The 14,021-nt window shown below is 41.1% G+C and overlaps 1 protein-coding gene across 3 annotated transcripts in view; it reads right to left on the minus strand.

The window, feature by feature from the left end:
- The window catches only part of cep83 (centrosomal protein 83), a 46,239-nt gene that overhangs the window by 16,933 nt on the left and 15,285 nt on the right, over positions 1-14,021 (minus strand). For all 3 annotated transcript variants that reach the window (XM_072562360.1, XM_072562359.1, XM_072562358.1), the window contains 2 exons: positions 4,226-4,477; positions 1,013-1,144 (listed from right to left, as the gene is read on the minus strand). In XM_072562360.1, the coding sequence (XP_072418461.1) occupies positions 1,013-1,144; positions 4,226-4,477 (384 nt within the window). The remainder of the gene's footprint in view (positions 1-1,012; positions 1,145-4,225; positions 4,478-14,021) is intronic.

The following is a 14,021-nucleotide window of genomic DNA, read 5'->3' on the forward strand; positions in this document are numbered from 1 at the left end:
GGAGATAGGGGTGTGCAGGGAGAATGCAATTCCTCCTAACTTCAACTAACTCTGGTTAAAAGGTTCTAACAAATATACCACAGGAAATTAAAACTCCTCATTCAAAGTTATATTTTATAAAATCCAATATCCCAATTGTGCAGTGAAGCAACTGCCGTATTGTTGAGGCCATTACTATTTCTCTTTTATTTTTCTCATTTATGGTTTGAAACTAGGAGTTATAGTTGAGAACGGACCTTTGAACACAATTTATTTTTTTTTAAAATGAGAACAAAAGACTGTATTTTGCTGTTGGCAACCAGCCTGGAAAATATTGTAGGTTAATTACTGCTCTAAGAACTTTTAGACATTTTGGCACAACTATGTTGCAACGCTCAGGGACTAGCAGCTGATTCGATAGTAAATTAGTCAAACAAGGAAGGACTGATGCTGGCCAGCCAACCACAGAAAATGTCAGACAAGAAATAGAAAAACCAAGAGTGAGCTGGTGCTGACTGGGGTTTGGACAGGATGTTGTTTTTACTTTAGAAGCTGCCGGACTGGGAAGCTGTTTATAGTTTTGCTCTCTAGATATTCTCCAATTATTGACTTGTTAGAAGTTCTGAGAAAACAGCCCGATTCTGTAAGAAATAAAAAAGTCTCCTGAGGTTTACAGAAGCTGTTTGCATTGACTGGTGATTTCAAATTTAAGCAAGTCCTGTATTCCTGCAATACAACTCATTAGCAAGGACTTCATGAAGACCTAGTATTCATCATTGAAACAGTTATCAAACAGGCAAATTACAATTTAAAAATTTTTTTTTCTGATTTATCCCTTAACTGTGTCTGTCTGTCAGTGAGAGACTGGAGGTTTATATTCGAAGAAGAGGAATCAGAGTTAACATTTCAGGTCTAGTTCTAAGGAAGGGTCATTGGACTCAAAACATTAACGCTGATTTCTCGTCACAGATGCTGCCAGACCTGCTGAGCTTTTCCAGCAACTTCTGTTTTCATTTCTGAATTAATAACTTACTTTGCTGGACAAAGCATTAACTTCTCGCTCTGCCTTAAACAACTTGCTGGTCAGCTGAGTATTCTGTTCAAGAACCAGCTGCAGTTCCTTCTCCAAACGCTCCTGCTGAAGTTTAATTGACTGCTTCTCTGCCTGCAATCAACAAGAAAGGCAAACTCAACAAAACACACTAAACAAAGCAAATTAGTAAAAACTCAACTAACTGCTGTGGGAAGGCTAATGCCTAAATGTGACCGAAAGAGTTCCACGCTGATCTGTTATACAACATTCCAAGATTTCCAACAACATTTTAGAATCGCATTTTCTAATTTAGAACTTTTACCTGCAAAAGATGAAACCTTTTTCTTTTGATGTGACACAAATAGGAAATGCTGAGAGTTTTGTTGGATATCAGCTTCTCACAAGTTAGGTTTATCATACTCATTATACACAACGTGTATTGTACAGGAAAGTTGAAGAATGCCTTTTATAAAGTGGTTGGATCCAGAAATTTATGAAAGGAAAGCAACCACAAAAGATTCATTTTCAAGGATTCTGCAGCAACATTGTTCTCACAATTCAAAAATCTTGTTTTATTTCCCTGTGTGTCAGATTGCAGATGCAGTCCTGAAACCAACTGAAGTTATTATTTTGAACCATACTTAAGGTTCTTTGGAGGTACACTGTAATTCTAAATGCAAGCTCCAAACTATAAGAGGTCAAAAAAAAACAAAAAGGAAGGGTTTAGGCAGAAAAGGAGCTTTGCATGAACATATTTGGCAGTAAATATTTCATTTCATATAGCCATGGGGTGGCATGGTGGCTCAGTGGTTAGCACTGCTGCCTCACAGCACCAGGGTCCCAGGTTTGATTCCAGCCTTGGACAACTGTCTGTGCGGAGTTTGCACATTCTCCCCATGTCTGCGTGGGTTTCCTCCCACAGTCCAAAGATGTGCAGATCAGGTGAATTGGCCATACTAAATTGCCCATAGTGTTAGGTGCATTAGTCAGAGGGAAATGGGACTGGGTGGGTTACTCTTCGGAGGGTCGGTGTGGACTGGTTGGGCCGAAGGGCCTGTTTCCACACTGTAGGGAATCTAATCTAATCTAATCTAAGATATAGGAACAGAAGCAGGCCATTTGGCCCATCAAGTCTGCTCCACCATTAGATTATGGCTGATATGTTTCTCAACCCATTCTCTTGCCTTCACCCTGTAACCTTTGATCCTCTTACTAATCAAGAACCCATCTATCTCTGTCTTAAAAGACACTCAAGACTTGGCCTCCACAGCCTTCTGTGGCAATGCAAGATAGTTAACATTCTTCTGTATTCACTCAAACCCGACAGTGAAACAATGAACCTACATAATCAGGCACATTTGCATCAGTTAAAGCCCTAAGTTAAGTCAAGACACTACAACTAAGTGAAACAAGCCAAATGCTCCAGCTAACTCTCTGATGGTGACCTCAAGAGAGAGATTGGCAAGAGATAGTCACTGGACAAGCAGCAGGAGGTCTCACATTTGCTGGTAATTCATGTCCTGCTGCTGAGTTTTTCTAAAGATATAGAATGTCAGGCTTGTGTTGCTCCTGATTACACAAAAATTGTAGAAAGCTTTTAAACTGGCCGACCAACCAACCAATTGGTCACATCTGAGTATAGGTGGATGCTCTGCAGGCTCAGAAAGGCTTCAAATATTGCCAGAAACTTACTAAATTTAGCAGCTGACTGTAGTACTGAAACCCACACAGCTCCCAATACTGAATCACAAAACTGTTTCATGCGCATCTCTGAACATCATGTAAGATCAGACATTCTTTCAATCACATATTAATGAACACACTCCTATTAACCAAAGGAAGACAACTTCATACAAAGAAAATGAGTTCAGGATCTTTCAAGTTAAAGTTCTAAAGTAAAGGAACTGCAACAACCCTAAGTATTTTGATTATTCTGATCACAGATTTGATCATGTTTACCACAATAACGAAAATAAATGGAATGTGCAAAATGACTTCACTGTTAAAGAGAATGAGAAAATACACAGGAAACCGCAGTCCAGTTAGCACGAGAATGGTATAGAATTATTAGAATCTAATACAAGGATGTGATTGCACAATACCCAGAAAGGCTCAACATTATTAGGCAATCTCAACATAATTTTATGAAAGGAAAATAGCCTTCAATAAATGTATCAGAGCTTTAAGGGAAACCAGTGGAAGTAATATATGTAAAATTTCAATATTATTACTTGAAGTCCTGCCTAAGTGGTTGTCACACATGTTAGAGTATGTGGGTTAATATATTAGCATGGATTAGTTAACAGCTCCAAAAAGAGTGAAAAATAAATGGGACGTTTTCTGAACTTATGGCATAAAATAACGGAGTACTGCAAAGATCAATGCGTTTATGATTTACATAAGGGAACCAAGTGTAATGTATCAAGTTCACTGACGACATGAAACTGTCAGAAGAATGCATAATCTGCAAAGTGATGGGTTCAAATGGATAAGAAGGTGGGCGATGGAGTATAAATTGAGGAAGCTCAAAATGATCTATTTTGGAGGGAAAAGGAAAAGCTTTGAGGTGGTTAAAGAGGTGTAGTACAAGGATCATGAAAAATTAACATGTACATAAAACCAGCAATTTGGAAGGCAGGTGATATTTTATTTTCTTTACAGGGGTTTAGAGGAGTAAGCAAATCTTACTACTGTTACAGAGGATTTAGTGAGAATACAACTAGAGGGACTGTGGACAGTTTAGGTCCTTACCACAAGACCATTTGTCCCTTGAAGGGGATGCAATAAGGCTTTACTAAATTGATTTCTAGAACACAAAGGGCTAAACTAAGAGGAAACATTGAACAGAACGAGCCAATACTTTTAGAGTTTAACAGAATGAGAGGTGACCTTATCGAAAAATGGAAAATTCTTCAAAAGCTTGTCAAGATGGATACGAAGAGGCTATTTCGGGATAAAGAAGCAGTTATTGAGAACATTTTCAATTACAGGATTATGAAAGTTTAAAATTCTCTTCCTAAGAGTGTGGAGAATGCTCAGTTATAAACACAGTGAAGACTGAACTAACAAATTTTTTTGCACAAAAGGAATCAAGATATCAGGGTACAGTTCAGAAACGTGGGAGTCAATAGAGAAGTTCAGCTATAACGTTATTGAATGACAAAGCTGCATGATCTTCCTCTGCCTCTATTCACATCCTATGGTCTAACATACCTCCAAAGACTTAACAAGAGCTTGGGTTTCAACTAACTGCCGGACTTGTATTCTTTGCACATTTTCAGCTTGCAAGCCGGAATTTTCCCTCTCAGCCCTCAGCTCTGCAACCTCAGCCTCCAAACTCTTGACCTTCTGACAGAGTTGGGCCTTTTCCCTCAGGAGTGCTTCCACACGTTTACTGTCTCTGGTGGGGTCAATATTCATTATCTGGTCGTTCAGAGCCTGTTTGTCAGCGTCCAGTCTAGCAATCTGATGAAAGAAATAAACAATTAACAAATGACAAATAATCTTGTCCATCCATCAAAAAAAAATGCAAGAACCAAATAATAGTCAAACATTCAGACTAGAGTTTACAGAACCAGATAAACTCGCTGCAATCCAGCCAGACAGCATTCAGGAAGTAGTAGACCCATTAAAATCTCAGACCATCTAAGGAATTTTTTTTCTCCAAGATTGAATGTAATTCAACTCAGTCTTGCTGATAGAATCAGCCCATTTGCCCTAGGAAACTGTTAAGTGCAAAATTATCAGGTCTCTTGCAGTTACCTATCTGCTGCAGGTTTGTAGGAAGTGTTTGCTGCCTATCTTGTCTATATGGTAGCATGAATATTGTCCAAATGTATGTGGCAACATGGAGTCTACTTGAAATTTGATGGTGAATAACAATTGGATTTTGAGCTGTCTTGGTTTCTTGTGGGCCTACACTAATCGACACACCATTCAAGGATGCTACAGGATGGTTGGTGTAACAAATGAAAGACGTGATTCAGTGAAGGATGGTTTTCTGAAATGGTAATTCAAGATACATTGTGGGCCAGATCTTCTTCTCATCTAACTCAGCTACCTGGGAGTGCTTAATGTTTAACTGGGGCGCGGTGAAAGGATGATGTGGGGGTAAGTGTTGGTCAGTAATTTTATTATACAAATGATGTGGCATGCCTCATATTTCAATAGACTTAGATTTAAAAGCTCAGGTCAACAGCGATAAGCTTGGGAAATATATCAGAGACTAGAATATACAACAGGTATGTGTCTTTGCATCATTGCCTTTAGGCCAGAAAAAGTAAAAACACCTTCCCTTCACCCCCACAACTAAACAAGCAGCACCCTGACACTGATTTCCAACTTGATCTTTAAATTACTATCTGACCCATAATCTACAATCCCCACCTGTGATCCTCTCTATTCTAATGCACTCACTGAACTACCCTAGATGGGCCTACCTTCTCAGGCCTTCCCACCAAACTGACAACTAGCCTCTTAATTGTGTTGGCTGTTCACCGATAAATAGAAAAACAAACTTCAATTTGGTTTCTCCTTGTTTAGTGTCAATTCTGATAAGATATTGCTTTCAAAAAGCACCATGAGCTGTTTTACCACAACAAAGGCACTATATAAAAATTATTTATCTTCTAATGTGATCAAGAACAGAGACAGAGGCCAATCGTTCAATTCCCAATGTAGAACTGCTGAGGCCAATTGTAGTACCTCACATTGCTCCCTCTTTGTAGTTCCTTATACGATGGCTGAGATCAACTGTGCAGCACAGATCTGGGACCTTTATGATTGTAGAATAGTTATTCAGGAAATAAAACAGCCTTCAGGAAAAGTCAAATTGCAGTATTTGTAAGCCATGGAGTAAGAAAATACTTAATGTCCTGTGTCAGGAAAAACAGCATGTTTTTCAGCAATTTTCAGCTGAAACCAGGAATACATCCAAATCACCAGGTGAAACATTTTTATTCTGACGTTCTGTTGGAAACTTTCTCCAGCATAAATGTTGTCTACATGCCTTTTGCATTCTCTTCTTTTAATTTGTCACCTTGAAATCCTGAATACTCTTATTTCTTTTTATAAAATTAAAAAAAAACCATAAAATGCCTTTAAACATTTTCTCTATTGTAGATGAAATGCTGAATTATCTACTTGCTAAATTTGGGCGTCTTTTTGTGCATACCAAGATAACATTTAATAATCAGTAAGCTGGCAGATACAGCCCCCTGCATTGCTCATTTAAGGTCTGCAAAGAAAATACATCGTAATCAGTGCTTTTACTCATGCTATAAATTAAATTCAAATGTATTAATTATCCAGTACAGTTAGAATCCTAAGCTAAATAAATTAATGATTATAAGACTTCTGTTTAAAATAATTGTGTCAAGGCTAAAGCTTTGAGAACATGTTCTCAGACCTTCTTTATCTCCTGTATTGTGTTCTATACTTGAGTAATTGCAAATGCCACCTGGAGGAATCAAGCAGGATTGACTTTAAACCAAAGAGAGATAACACTTTGGAATATCTAGAGTAAACAGGGCTGAATAAAACAAAACTACAAGTGAGAACCATTACCAAGGGGGTGGCACAGTGGCACAGTGGTTAGCACTGCTGCCTCACAGCGCCGGAGACCCAGGTTCAATTCCCGCCTCAGGCGACTGACTGTGTGGAGTTTGCACATTTTCCCCGTGTCTGTGTGGGTTTCCTCCGGGTGCTCCGGTTTCCTCCCACAGGTCAGGTGAATTGACCATAGGGTTAGATGTAGATGTACATGTAGGGGTATGGGTGGGTTACGCTTCCGCGGGTCAGTATGGACTTGTTGGCCCGAAGGGCCTGTTTCCACACTGTAAGTAATCTAAAGAAATCAAGATTGGTAATGATGACTGACTGTTGATTAGAAACTCACTGGGTAAATCCTCCTGAACAAGCAATATTTCAAAGTGGCTTATAGCATTATCATTCAGTTATCCACACAACATAGATCAATCAACCTTCCTTCAGAATTCTGATGCACTTTTGTGCACAAGTGAAAGAAGTATTACTAAATTACAACAGAAATTTAGTACGCAATTGCTCTATGTAAACTAAAACTTCCAACGTAGCTTGGAAGGATTTCCAAGCATCATGTAGGTGCTGCATACAGTTGTCTGAAATTAGAATGATAGGACACAAGAGTTAACAGGAATAGTTTACTTTTCTTGACCATATTTGACATTAATGTACATAAATCAGTTTTGCTAACCCATTGATCTCCCATGTAATTTCACTAATAAAACAGTGAGTCTTTCAGGATTTCTACCTATCCTCCATGCACTGTTTATTTTCCTGTTCTGTTGCATATACATTTTTCTGTGCTTGTTCTGACATCATTCTCAATATCACTCTGTAAATATTTGTTCCACTTCTTTAACTGTCACTCAATCTCTCTTTGCTCTCCACCCATTTCCTTGCATTTGTCTTGATCGCTCTTTCTGAACACCGATCGAGGTGGCTGTATTTTTCCCCAAAAGTCCAACTGCTGTGCTATTTGATTATTGAATAACAGGCAAGCAGCGCAATACAAACGTGTAAAAAAAAAAGCTCACTGTGTATTCAAGAATAAGTATTTAAGGCACTAAATTAAGGCACAAATAAATTTGATGCTGTAGCTCAGCACCTGAAGTTAGACAAAAACTGTAGCCATCAGGTCTTCAATGCAGCCAAGAATCACCTACTTAACAAACTGCAGCATCTCTGAGAAATCACTGGTCAACAATTTGGATCCTGTACTTACTCACTGCTAAGGTAAAGGGCTCATTGAAGCTTGCATAAATTTCCATTTAAGCCGTGTCTATTAAGTAAAAATTCTTCATTTCACTCTCACTGGTTAAAAAAATCCCTTTTCTTCTCAAGGGATTTTTGAGGTCCCTTATACAACTACAGTGTATACAACTATATCTAGACATGATTTGCAGTATCAACACTACTTTCTCCATTCTGCCTCAGTTTCTCTCCTCTGGGAGTTTAGATCAGATTTGTGGGTCACCCCAGAAAGGAAACACCTGCTCCCTGCAGATGACTGAAAGCAGTAGGCCGATGCTGAACTTCATACAATGAAATAAATGTACATTAGAGCCCTTAAAAGTGACAAAGGGATAGATGTAAAGATGGCTATGAAAAAGAATCAAAATGATGTCAAAGTTGAAAGATAATTGGTTGGTGAGTATCCATTGCGAGTGTCTGACTTCAAATAATTATGTTCATTAGAGCCGACTGGTGAGTAAATTTAATTTCTACTTTCTAGTCTATAGTTTGAAGTAAATAGCATGAAAATAAGCATAGGTTATGACAGAACAGGTCAGGTGTGCTGAATGCCCATCCTGTGCTACATGGGAGTCATGGTGCAGATATTTACATGTGCAAAAGTGTCTCCAGCTGCAAACACCTGAGCTCATGTGAGGTTCAAGTCACTGCAGTGCACGTGTGAAGCTGAAAACGATATGGATAGCAAGTTTAACAAAAAGGTCACAGTGCAGATTAACAGCACGTAGGCAGAAGGTGACCATTCATCATCATCACTGGTAGTCTCTCACAGAGAAGGACTCTTCCACACTCAGGGTGAGTCCGTAATTGGCTACTGTCCAATATGGCTACTGCAGTTTCCACTACATTTGGGGCAGAAGGTGGTTGTGGGAAGGAGTAGGTGGGGCTTGGTATGGCAGCATGGTCCTTTCACTGCTTTCACCTGGTTTCCGCTTTATCCTGACTGTAAATTTCAAGGTGCTCAACGCCTTTCCGGATGCTCCTCTTCCACTTTGGACAGTCTTGGGCCAGTGATTCCCAGATGTCTTTGGGAATGCTGCACTTCACCAGTGAGGGTATCACTGAAGCACTTTCTCTGTCCACCTGGGGCTGGCCTGCCAGTTCAAAGCTGAGAGTAGAGCACCTGCTTGGGGGTCTCGTGTCGGTCATGCAGACATTGTGCCCAGGCATCATAGTCAATCAAGAGTAGTCAGTACCTCAACGCTGGGGATGTTAGCCTGGTGTTGGTGCATCTTTCTTCCCAGAGAATTCACAGGACCTTGTACATGCAGTGTTGCTGGTACTGCTTCAGTGTCTTGGGGTGTCTGCTGCAGACAGTCCATGTCATGACAGCCATAAAAGAGGACGGTGGGGGGAGACAGGTGTGGGAATGGAAACCAAGCCAAAAATCTACAATCCAACCTAACTTTGAAAGAAGGAATGCCCATATTTCCTTCAAAGGCATACGTTACTTGATCTAAACAAGTCGATGAATGCACAGTGAAGCTCAATGGGTGAATTAGAATCACAGAATCCCTATAGTGTGGAAGCAAGTCATTTGGCCCAATAAGTCCACACTAATCCTCCAAACAGCATCCCCCTGCAACCTTCACCTGGAACTCTGCACCTCTCATTGCTAATCGATCGAACCTACATATTCATGGACACTATAGGCAATTTACCTAATCTGCACATCTTTGGATTGTGGGAGGAAATCTACATAGATGTGGGGAGAACGTGCAAACTCCACACAATCATCCTACGCTAGGTCCCTGGCACTTGAGGCAGCAGTGCTAACCACTGAGCCACCATGCTGCCCCACTTGGCTAAACAAAACTAACTGTAACCACATTGCTAAAGAGCACAGCGCTAAACAGAAAGGTTGCATAAATGTATAGTATGTGTTTGTCTAAAGATGTGGTTTCATATTTGGGTGAGAACAGGATTTACCTTGAATCTAGGTGGCAGCCATTTTTGCTTCCATTTTAATGAACACTGACCGCAGTCAGAAGACACACACACACAGACACACACACACACACAGACACACACACACACAGACACACACACCTTAAAAAGTTCCGGTTCTGCCCAGCAGTAAGAGAACAGATACAAGGTCTCCAAGTGAAGCAGTGTGTGAGCTAGCTGAAAGGTCTGAAACTTAAAAGCACCGGGTGGTTTATTCTTTACCTGACTGCATCAGGTACCAGGGTGTTATCTATCCTGGTTTCATTCTTTCATGTTATTGGTCTCCACTGGGATTGTAATAACCCTTTAGTCTTCAAATCATTTCAACACTCACCATTAAGAACAAGGCATTAAAATAACACAAGGTGTTTCTTCAAGGCCACAGTTTCATTGAGCACAACAACTTTCGACTCATGAAAAAGCTAATCCATTAGTACTCAACCCCAGGAAAAGAAAACAGTGCCAATGACTTGGAAATAGCTTCACTTTGTATCTCCTTGTCCAACTGACCATGCTTGCTCAGACACTGATCACCTTTGGGTCAGTCCAATAGAATTCCCTACCTAACATCATTGTCAGAGCACTGTCACCTCAATGATTGCTAGGAATTCATTTGTTTTCTGTTGTCAAAACCTAGCACATGCTTCCTTCTTTTTCTTGACCAGAGCATCAATTTCTCTAGTCATCCAGCACTCCCAATACCTACCAGCCTTGCCCTTCTCACTAACAGAAATATACTGTCTTGGACTATCATCATCTCACTTTTGAAAGTTCCCCACTTTCCAGCCGTCCCTTTACCTGAGAAAGTCCGCCCTCAATCAACTTTTGCCTAATATCTTCAAAATTGGCCTTCCTCCAATTTAGAACTTTAACTTTTAGATCAGGTCTATCCTTTTCCATAGCTATTTAAAAACTATTAAAATTATGATCACTGGTTCCAAAGTGCTCCTCCACTGACACGACAGTCACTTGCCTTGCCTTATTTCCCAAAGAAGGTCAAGTTTTGCTCCTTCTCTAGCAGGTGCACCAAAATACCAAAGAAGAAAGTTTTCTTGTGCACATTAAACAAATTCCTCTCTATCCAAGTCCTTAACACTATAGCAGTCCCAGACTACGTTTGAAAAGTTAAAATCCCTTACCACCACAATCCTATTATTCTTTCAGATAACTGAGATCTCCTTAAAAGTTTGTTTCTCAATTTCCCACTGACTATTGGCGAACTGTATAGTACAAACCCAATAAGGCAATCATTCCTTTCTTATTTCTCAGTTCCACCCAAATAACTTCAAAGGATGTTCTCCCCGGAATATCCCCCCGAAGTAGAGTCGTAATGTTATCTCTAGTTAAAAGGTCACTCCTCCTCCTCTCTTGCACACCCTCCCCTTTCTATCCATCCTATAGCATCTATACCCTGGAACATTAAGCTGCCAGCCTGCCCATCCCTGAGCCATGTTTCTGTAATAGCAATGATACCCCAGTCCCATATTTCCAACTACGCCCTGGGTTCATCTGCCTTACCTGTTAGGCCTCTTGCACTGAAATAAATGCAGTTTAATTCATCAGGCCTACCTTGTTTTCTGCCTTGCTCCTTTCTGCCTTGTTTGATTTGTTTCTTTTCTCAACTTTAGCGTCCTCAGATTGATCTCTTTCCTCACTATCTCACTGGCTCTCCCCAACCCCCAAACTTGCTTGTTTATATCCTCCCAAGTAGATCTAGCAAATCTCCTGCCAGCATACTAGTCCCTTTCCAATTCAGTGCAACCTATTAGAACATAGAACATAGAAGAATACAGCGCAGTACAGGCCCTTCGGCCCTCGATGTTGCGCCAATCAAAGCCCACCTAACCTACACTAACCTACTATCCTCCATATACCTATCCAATGCCCGCTTAAATACCCATAAAGAGGGAGAGTCCACTACTGCTACTGGCAGGGCATTCCATGAACTTACGACTCGCTGAGTGAAGAACCTACCCCTAACATCAGTCCTATATCTACCCCCCCTTAATTTAAAGCTATGCCCCCTTGTAATAGCTGACTCCATACGTGGGAAAAGGTTCTCACTGTCAACCCTATCTAACCCCCTAATCATCTTGTACACCTCTATCAAATCACCCCTAAACCTTCTTTTCTCCAATGAAAACAACCCCAAGTGCCTCAGCCTTTCCTCATAGGATCTTCCTACCATACCAGGCAACATCCTGGTAAACTTCCTCTGCACCCGTTCCAGTGCCTCCACATCCTTCCTATAGTATAGCGACCAAAACTGCACACAATATTCCAGATGCGGCCGCACCAGAGTCTTATACAACTGCAGCATGACCTCAGGACTCCGGAACTCAATTCCTCTACCAATAAAAGCCAGTACGCCATATGCCTTCTTCACTGCACTATTTACCTGGGTGGCAACTTTCAGAGATCTGTGTATATGGACACCAAGATCCCTCTGCTCTTCCACACTACCAAGTAGTCTACCATTAGCCTAGTAATCCATCTTTTTATTACTCTTACCAAAGTGAATCACCTCACACTTAGCTACATTGAACTCCATTTGCCACCTTTCTGCCCAGCTCTGCAGCTTCTCTATATCCCGCTGTAACCTGCCATATCCTTCCTCACTGTCTACAACTCCTCCGACTTTCGTATCATCCGCAAACTTGCTCACCCAACCTTCTAACCCTTCCTCCAGGTCATTTAAAAAAATGACAAACAGCAATGGTCCCAAAACAGATCCTTGCGGAACACCGCTAGTGACGGCACTCCAAGATGAACCTTTGCCATCAACTACTACCCTCTGTCTTCTTCCAGCCAGCCAATTCCTAATCCAAACCTCCAACTCACCCTCAATGCCATATCTCTGTATTTTCTGCAGTAGCCTACCATGGGGGACCTTATCAAACGCCTTACTAAAATCCATATATACCACATCTACCGCTTTCCCCTCATCTACCTCCTTAATCACCTTCTCAAAGAATTCAATAAGGTTTGTGAGGCACGACCTGCCCTTCACAAAACCATGCTGACTATCCTTGATCACATCATTCTTATCCAGATGTGCATAAATCCTATCCCTTACAATTCTCTCTAAGACTTTGCCCACAACAGAAGTGAGACTCACTGGCCTATAGTTACTAGGATTATCCCTACTCCCCTTCTTGAACAAGGGAACCACGTTTGCTAGCCTCCAGTCCTCTGGCACTACTCCTGTAGACAAAGAGGACACAAAAATCAAGGCCAATGGCTCTGCAATCTCCTCCCTTGCTTCCCAGAGAATCCTAGGATAAATGCCATCAGGCCCAGGGGACTTATCTATTTTCACCCTTGCCAGAATTTCCAACACCTCTTCTCTACATATCTCAAAGCCATCCATTCTACTTATTTGTGCCTCAGTATTCATATCGACAACAATGTCCTGTTCCTGAGTGAATACTGACGAAAAGTATTCATTCAGTGCCTCCCCAATCTCTTCAGCCTCCACACGCAACTTCCCATTACTATCCTTGATTGGACCTATTCCTACCCTAGTCATTCTTTTATTCCTAACATACCTATAGAAAGCCTTAGGGTTTTCCCTAATCCTACCAACTAAGGACCTTTCATGTCCCCTCCTTGCTGCTCTTAGCTCTCTCTTCAGGTCCTTCCGGGCTACCTTATAACTCTCAATCGCCCCTAATGAACCTTCACGCCTCATCTTTACAAAGGTCGCCCTCTTCCATTTAACAAGGGATTCCAACTCCTTATTAAACCATGGCTCCCTCACACGACCCTTTCCTCCCTGCCTGACAGGTACATACTTATCAAGGACACTCAATAGTTGCTCCTTGAACAAGTTCCACATATCAATTACGCTCTTGCCTTGGAATCTACTTTTCCAATCCACACATTCTAAGTCATGCCTCACCGCATCATAATTTCCCTGCCCCCAGCTATAACTCTTGCCCTGTAGTACACACTTATCCCTCTCCATCACTAGAGTAAAAATCACCGAATTGTGGTCACTGTCCCCAAAGTGCTCACCTACCTCTAGTTCTAATACCTGGCCTGGTTCGTTACCCAGAACCAAATCCAGTATGGCCTCACCTCTTGTTGGCTTATCTCCATATTGTGTCAGGAAGCTCTCCTGCACACATTGCACAAACACTGACCCATCTAACGAACTTGAGCTATAGCTTTCCCAATCAATATCAGGAAAGTTAAAGTCTCCCATAACAATCACCCTATTACTGTCACTCTTCTCCTGAATCATCTTCGCAAACCTTTCTTCAACGAT

The sequence above is a fragment of the Chiloscyllium punctatum genome, chromosome 44 (genome assembly GCF_047496795.1).
Source record: "Chiloscyllium punctatum isolate Juve2018m chromosome 44, sChiPun1.3, whole genome shotgun sequence".
Classification (NCBI taxonomy): Eukaryota; Metazoa; Chordata; class Chondrichthyes; order Orectolobiformes; family Hemiscylliidae; genus Chiloscyllium; species Chiloscyllium punctatum.